The sequence below is a fragment of the Cynoglossus semilaevis genome, chromosome 17 (genome assembly GCF_000523025.1).
Source record: "Cynoglossus semilaevis isolate Cse_v1.0 chromosome 17, Cse_v1.0, whole genome shotgun sequence".
Classification (NCBI taxonomy): domain Eukaryota; kingdom Metazoa; phylum Chordata; class Actinopteri; order Pleuronectiformes; family Cynoglossidae; genus Cynoglossus; species Cynoglossus semilaevis.
This window is the reverse complement of record NC_024323.1, coordinates 5622294-5628980: the sequence shown is the minus strand read 5'-3', so window position 1 is coordinate 5628980 and position 6687 is coordinate 5622294. Positions and strand designations below refer to the sequence as shown.

The 6687-nt window shown below is 42.0% G+C and overlaps 1 protein-coding gene across 6 annotated transcripts in view; it reads left to right on the top strand.

Moving 5' to 3' along the window:
* Positions 1–6687, top strand: part of arhgap44a (Rho GTPase activating protein 44a) — a 29690-nt gene that overhangs the window by 6807 nt on the left and 16196 nt on the right. For all 6 annotated transcript variants that reach the window (XM_017040636.2, XM_008329510.3, XM_008329511.3 and 3 more), the window contains exons 2-10: positions 3511–3550; positions 4017–4136; positions 4222–4298; positions 4438–4549; positions 5295–5371; positions 5497–5611; positions 5724–5792; positions 5936–6017; positions 6270–6397. In XM_017040636.2, coding sequence (XP_016896125.1) covers positions 3511–3550; positions 4017–4136; positions 4222–4298; positions 4438–4549; positions 5295–5371; positions 5497–5611; positions 5724–5792; positions 5936–6017; positions 6270–6397 — 820 coding nt within the window. The remainder of the gene's footprint in view (positions 1–3510; positions 3551–4016; positions 4137–4221; positions 4299–4437; positions 4550–5294; positions 5372–5496; positions 5612–5723; positions 5793–5935; positions 6018–6269; positions 6398–6687) is intronic.

Below are 6687 nucleotides of genomic sequence, written 5' to 3'. Positions count from 1 at the left end.
CTTATTCTGCTAATAACATTTTCCTGATCTGTTTATGTGTGTTTACTAAAATGTCTCAGTTTCATATTTTTTTCACTTGATTAATTAGGTTTGGTAACATGGAATCTGTTATTTTTTTAAAATCAGATTTATATGCTCTGCTCATCTTGAACCTTACATGGAATGATAACTCCAGATGTTGGCCCCTGAGACTGACCTTAGACGTGCCTGTTAAAAAAGGAATAGTTGAGAGTTAAAGTAACAAAGAACTACTGCTCGTGATTGTGTTTTGGCCTTAATGGAAACACAGTAGGACATCAGTTGTACTAACTGGTCTTTGGTGGAAATACTTCACACCATTAGGATTCCACATATTAGTGCTGGGACAGCTGTAAAAGTGTAGCAGCACAGTTTAACTGGGAGAACAGAGCGTCCCTTGTGGGAGATATTCACAGTAAATAAAGTTAAGCAGAGATAACTCACTGCTTATGTTTCCAGTGAATCGCTGCTAACTGCCCTGGGCTCCCTCTCCGCCCGTCTCTCTCATTCACTCCCTCTCTGGACATGTGATGTATGTGTTTTGTGTGTACGGCACTGTGTGTATGTGTGTGTGCGACTGCATGTGATGTTTGTGTACGCCAATCTTGCAGTTATTCTTGCATACTTAACAGAACCGTGACCTAGTTGTCCACACTGGACAACTATGCTAAGTGTGTTTCTCTGTATTTAGAAACCCCCGTATCCCATCAGCCCCCCTGTTTTGTCATTTGGGAGGGAATTTGTACTGTAAACTGCAGAAAAAAAGACAATAACATTTAATGGAGAAATATGGTGCGAGCATGTGTACTGTGAACACTGCAGTGTGTACTTCTGTACTTGTGCATATACAGCATCACCTACTGCATGAATGTGAGTTGGTCTCTGTAAGTCATGCCAGTACTGCAGGCTGCGTGGTGCCCTGCTGAGGCCCAGCGACACCATTCTGCTCTAGAACCGGAGACTAGTGACTTTTTTTTCCAACTATCCTAATTTTGTTTTCATGTGACCCCAAAAGGTGTAAATTAGGCTACATCTGGGTTTGTTTGTAGGATTTGTGTGAATCCAGCACAAGTAAATAACCCCATGTGGCCCACACTCTATGCCCAGTTCTTACTGTGGGATCTGGGACTCAAACACTTGCATCAACCTAAGTCTAAGACCTCAGATGTTCTTTTCTCCATATTATGATTTTACTGCCATGGATTATTCATGCTTTTATAAACTCTAGGCACAAAACGCTTTGGGGCTGAATGCTCGGCTGTTGAACATTAACATATTTTAGACAGTAATAAAAGACATGTTTGTATGGAATGTGCAGCCCAACTGGTCAGCTGAGCATTTGGTGCACATTTTACCTCCAGCTTTATGGAAACACTTAACATGTAGATGGAAATCTCTGAGTAAATATGCACAGTAAAAATTGCTTTTTTTCCCCTTTCGGCCAACTGTAAATACACCAATGCCAACGCCACAGACGTATATAGTGTTTTCTTCTTATTGATGTTGCCACCAGAAGAACATGGACGGTGTGTAAAAACTGGGCAGAGCCACTGCTGTGTTTGTGATGGACTTTGTATGGAACATAAAGTTCTTTTCATAGATTACATACATAAAGATAGAAAAACTCAAAAAGGTTGAATATGATTGGTCAGTACATTTGATTGACAGAAATGCATTTTTTTATGTATGTTTTTAGAGCCTCCTCAGGCTTTTGTTGCCTTTATTATAAACATACAGGAATACAAAGTGTGTGTCCATAAATAGAGGGACTTTCTTTCTTTGTCCCTGTTTGCATGGAGTCATCGGTGATCTCAGGTAAAGGAGTCCCTGTGTGGTGGCAGATGGACGGCATTAATCTGGCTGATTTTCTTCCTCCTCCGTGAGCACACACTGCCCACATGGCTGCCAACTCTCCTACATGCTTTCTCCTCTCTCTGACAGAATTTGCAGCAACATTTGCTGAAAGGAATCTCTCAGTGCTGTCCCAAGAATTCTTTCTCATGTTCTCATTTTCAGCTAAAATTCTGCTCGAACGACTGCAGGATTCCAGACATTGCGGTGCTGTCGGGTCTCAGAGCTCTCACTTGTTGATGATGTACAGTATTGCTTTCCTAAGAGGAAATACCACTCTGTGAAAACAAACAAAGTCAGAGAACAAGACAGTGTTCTGCCTTTGAAGATATGAGTCTGCTCTGTTTGATGCCTGGGTCATAAGGGCAACGTCAGTTGTGGTCAGGGAAAGAACGCCATGTTAATTTTTCATTACCAAGTATTTGCACTGTGACAGAGACACCTGTACCAAACTAAAAGATTGGTCTATGTTTCACCCACTGTTCCATTTTCGCTGTTGGACCAGCGTTACGGTCCATTCACCTGGCAGCAGTTCCCACAGGGACACTTCAACCAACCAGAGAAGCTACGATGACCTCACAGCTGCAATGCAGCCCTCCTGGCTGCACAGTCATACATGTGAAAATCCCCCTTGTGGTGGTCTTTTTATAGAACACAGTGTGTTAGAATTTTTTGGAGGTGTCAGAAGTGTTGAAGCAGAAAAAAAAACTGTGCCAAACTTTAGCGCCCTGCTTGTGTTATTTATATCCAGTCAACAACAATCTGCAAACGCACTGATCCTTAAAATTATGCCAAAACCTTTCGTGCCTCACTTTCCTACCGTCTGTCTCTGTGTTTAATAGGCATGTACGTACACCAACCAAACACACACTTCCAGCATTATCCTCGTAGCTCAGTGGACACAGCCGTTTTCCAAGAGGCTGACTGTGATTCGTTTCATTGGTACATGGTTTGACCCAGTTCCCATGACTCCGTGCTCACGTTTTGGCACTGAGACAACAAATCTGAGATTGATTTGATTCCAGTTCTGCGTTCTGTTGTCGGCAGTTACAGCAGTCTTTAACAGATGTGTCACATGTTTTCCTTGTTGCAGGACAACTGGTTGGTATGCTGCTTTTTATTAATGAAGTTGAAACTATTTCTGATTGGAGTTGACTTACAGTTGGGTTGCAATAGCAGGAAGTGATCCGGTAGACAGGAAGAGGAAGTGATGGGAGAGTTTGCCCACCGTTGGGTGGTTTATGGGGGTCTGCAGGTCTCTTTTTATAAGGTCAGACTGTCTGCCACAGCAGCCGCTCTTTCGTCAGACTGCTGTCACTGCAGGAAGTCACTGTTGTTCACCGCTCAGTTTAGAAACTCCCCAGATTGTTGTTTTTAATAAGTCAACTGCTGTGTGTATTTAAGACATTCCTGGAAGTTGTCTGTTGTATAACTAATATTTTTAAATGTTTTTATAAGAAAAATAGTTCAAAAGCATACAATGTTAATGGTAATAATAGTCAAGTAATGGAGTTAATATATGACAAATATAATATAGAAAATAAATCTGCTGTTTTTTTTATTTGCATGTTAAAAAGCTATTTTTTGTTTTGTTGTTTACTCCTCTATGTTCACTAATCATCGTCTCCTTTGTTTTTACAGGGCAGAAAAAACTGAGGTGTTAAGTGATGACCTTTTACAGGTACTTTTTTTTTTGGGAACATTTAATAACCCAGGTTGAGTTTCAGGGTCTGCTTGAACTTCTTGTGCACTGAAGGATCTCTTAACACGCACACTGTAATGTCACTGTTCATTCGATGACACCTTCATGTGATGATGATCATGTTTGAATAAATCTTGTTGCATCAGTGTTTGACTAGCTCTTTTCACAAAGTTTGGAATTATACATTTTAAAACTTAAAACTAATTAAAATTAAAAACGAAACTACTCGGCTGCACCTGTGTCAGTTCAGATAGACTTAGTTGAAGTAGAGGATTAGAGTTTACAGTACCCCTAATGTAGAGATGTAGGTGTCAGCGTCTTGAACTCACATTTCACAGAACATGGACGACAGGAGAAGAGTCTGTAACGCAACAAATTTGACAATGATTAATCTGGGACTGAGGAGCGGTGCTGTGTCAAGTCTATCCAACTTGTGTTAACCCAGGTGGAGAAGCGTCTGGATCTGGTCAAGCAGGTGACACACAGCACTCACAAGAAGCTCACAGCCTGCCTGCAGGGTCAGCAGGGAGCTGACGTCGACAAGAAATCTGTCAAGTCGCCTTCGGTGAGCCCCTGCACCGTAGGTCTTCTGTCCTACAGCTGTAACAGATGCAGTGATAATAACACACTCCAAACTTTCCTTTTTAAAGAAGAAACTACCGCTCACTATCTTGGCACAATGTCTGGTGGAAGGAGCTGCAGTGCTGGGAGATGACTCCCTCCTGGGGTAAGTACCGTGAGTAAGTAAGTAAATATAAATACAGCATTTGAATTCCCTGTGTCCTCATGTCCCCCCACCCCCGGTCTGCTACTCATTTGTATGTGGTCACCTCCTGCTCATCGACATTGTGTTTATCAACAAACAGCAAGATGCTGAAGCTGTGCGGAGAGACGGAAGAGAAACTGGCCCAGGAGTTAATCCAGTTTGAGTTCCAGATAGAGAGAGATGTGGTGGACCCTCTTTATGTGCTGGCAGAGGTGAGTCAGCAGTGGTCTCATTTGATGAAGAATTCGAAATGGTTTTAGCAGAGTCCACAGTTAAGGGTCAGGGAGTACTTTCAGTAGGAAGGAAACGGTCCAACATAGACCTGTCTGAGTCACATATGAACAAATACCTGTGCTTTTCACATCTGGACAGGCTCAAAATATTATTACAAATGTGATGCAAGTTGAACTGTACAGGCTGTCACAAACCACTTTTCCCTCAGCTGCTGCCAACTCTATTGAACCTGTACAGCTGCTGTTAAATATTGTGACGTTGGAGTCAAAGAAGTCTGATGTCTACATAAACCAGGAAAGGCTGAACCAGAAGCAGCAGAGCCGTCACCCCTAATTTTTCTTCCTTGATTAGAATCATCCACATCAGCTCCTTGCCCCGGGAGCTGTCGGAATAACTGCAGATAGTGATGGCCGTCTCGTTCCTACACTGGCTCTTTAGCATACAACTTTCACAAGCATACAGGACCTGACGAACTGACTAAAACAAAACCACCTGACTGCCTGTACAAACTCTTGATTTTTTTTTACAGCGGAAAGGATTTTTTGGAATTGGCTAACTGCATGTTGCATGGTGTTTGTAGTATTATTTTGAGCATGTTATTATGTTAAAGGCACAAATGTTAAATGTACAGAACTTCAGAACTTTTCTAATATCTTATATAAAACAACAGACTTCTTTAATGTCTCATTTTGGTGGATACTTTCCACAATTGTCCTCCTGTAGGTGGACATCCCCAACATCCAGAAACAGAGGAAGCACTTAGCCAAGCTCGTCTTGGACATGGACTCTGCACGGACAAGGTGAGGACACGGCCTTGTTCACGTATTTTTTAAAATTAAGGCTCAAAATAAAGCCTTTATTAAATGTTTGTGCAGGAAGCATGAGACATGCAGCTGTCTGTTTCTTTTTCCTCCACATACTGTAGATATCAGCAGGCATCCAAGTCCTCCAGTCATCCCAGCACTCTGCAGCCTGGCACCAAGTCCGAGTCCCTCAGAGAGGAGATGGAAGAGGCAGCCAATCGGATGGAGATCTGTCGAGTGAGTCACCAATCAAGATATTTATGCATGCATTTTCTTTTTGCATTAATCATATAAATGTCAGATTCATTAGAAGTCTTTCAAGTGTTGTTGTTTTGTTTTTTTTTTTCAGGATCAATTGTCTGCAGATATGTACAATTTTGTGGCCAAAGAACTAGACTATGCAAATTATTTCCAGACAGTAAGTAATAATATTTAACATGATGTAGGAGATTCTTTCATTTAAGTCATTTGTACTTTTTGTGTAAATGTTGGTGTATTGTTGTGTATTATACACACCTGTCACAGAATCCTTGGTGTAAAGTCTTATTCTGTCCCCTGTAGCTGATAGAAACACAGGCAGAATATCACAGGAAGTCATTAGAGATTCTTCACAGCATCCTACCCCAGATTAAAGCACACCAAGGTGAGTCTGTGTGTGTGTGTGTGTGTGTAGATATGCTCTATTTTGGCACCTGCTGCAATAAAAAGTTGAGCAGTACGGACATTAATGACCCCGATGTGTGACATAACAATCCCATTAACCTATAATTACTCACCTTCGTATTTTCAGATAGCTGCCGCACAAGCACTCAGCCAATGTCGGGGCTTGTTTATTTGTGTGTGTGTGTGTGTGTGTGTGTGAGAGAGAGACTCCAGCTGCTGCTTTGTGTTGCAGAGGCGTGGGTGGAGAAGCCATCGTTTGGCAAGTCTTTGGAGGAACACCTGAATATCAGTGGCAGGGAGATTGCGTTTCCAATCGAAGCCTGTGTCACCATGTTGCTGGAGTGTGGCATGCAGGAGGAGGTAGAGAGCTGTTCTGAATTATTACTGTGATACAGTCACATAGTGTACAATGGTTGTGGCGCCTGCTTCTAATAAGAAGATCAACGACCTCATCTATTTTCACCTCAGTGCGACCTTTGAAGCCGTATTTAACACCTGAGTGTTTCTGACCTTTTCTCTGTCAGACTTAAAAGGTCTTTCTCTGAAGTTTAAAAGCGAGTGGACGAACAGAAATATATTTTAGGATGCTAGTGAGGGAAGTTAGCGGAGAAGAAGAACAGTTTGTGTGACACAGAGAGTGAGAAATCTCA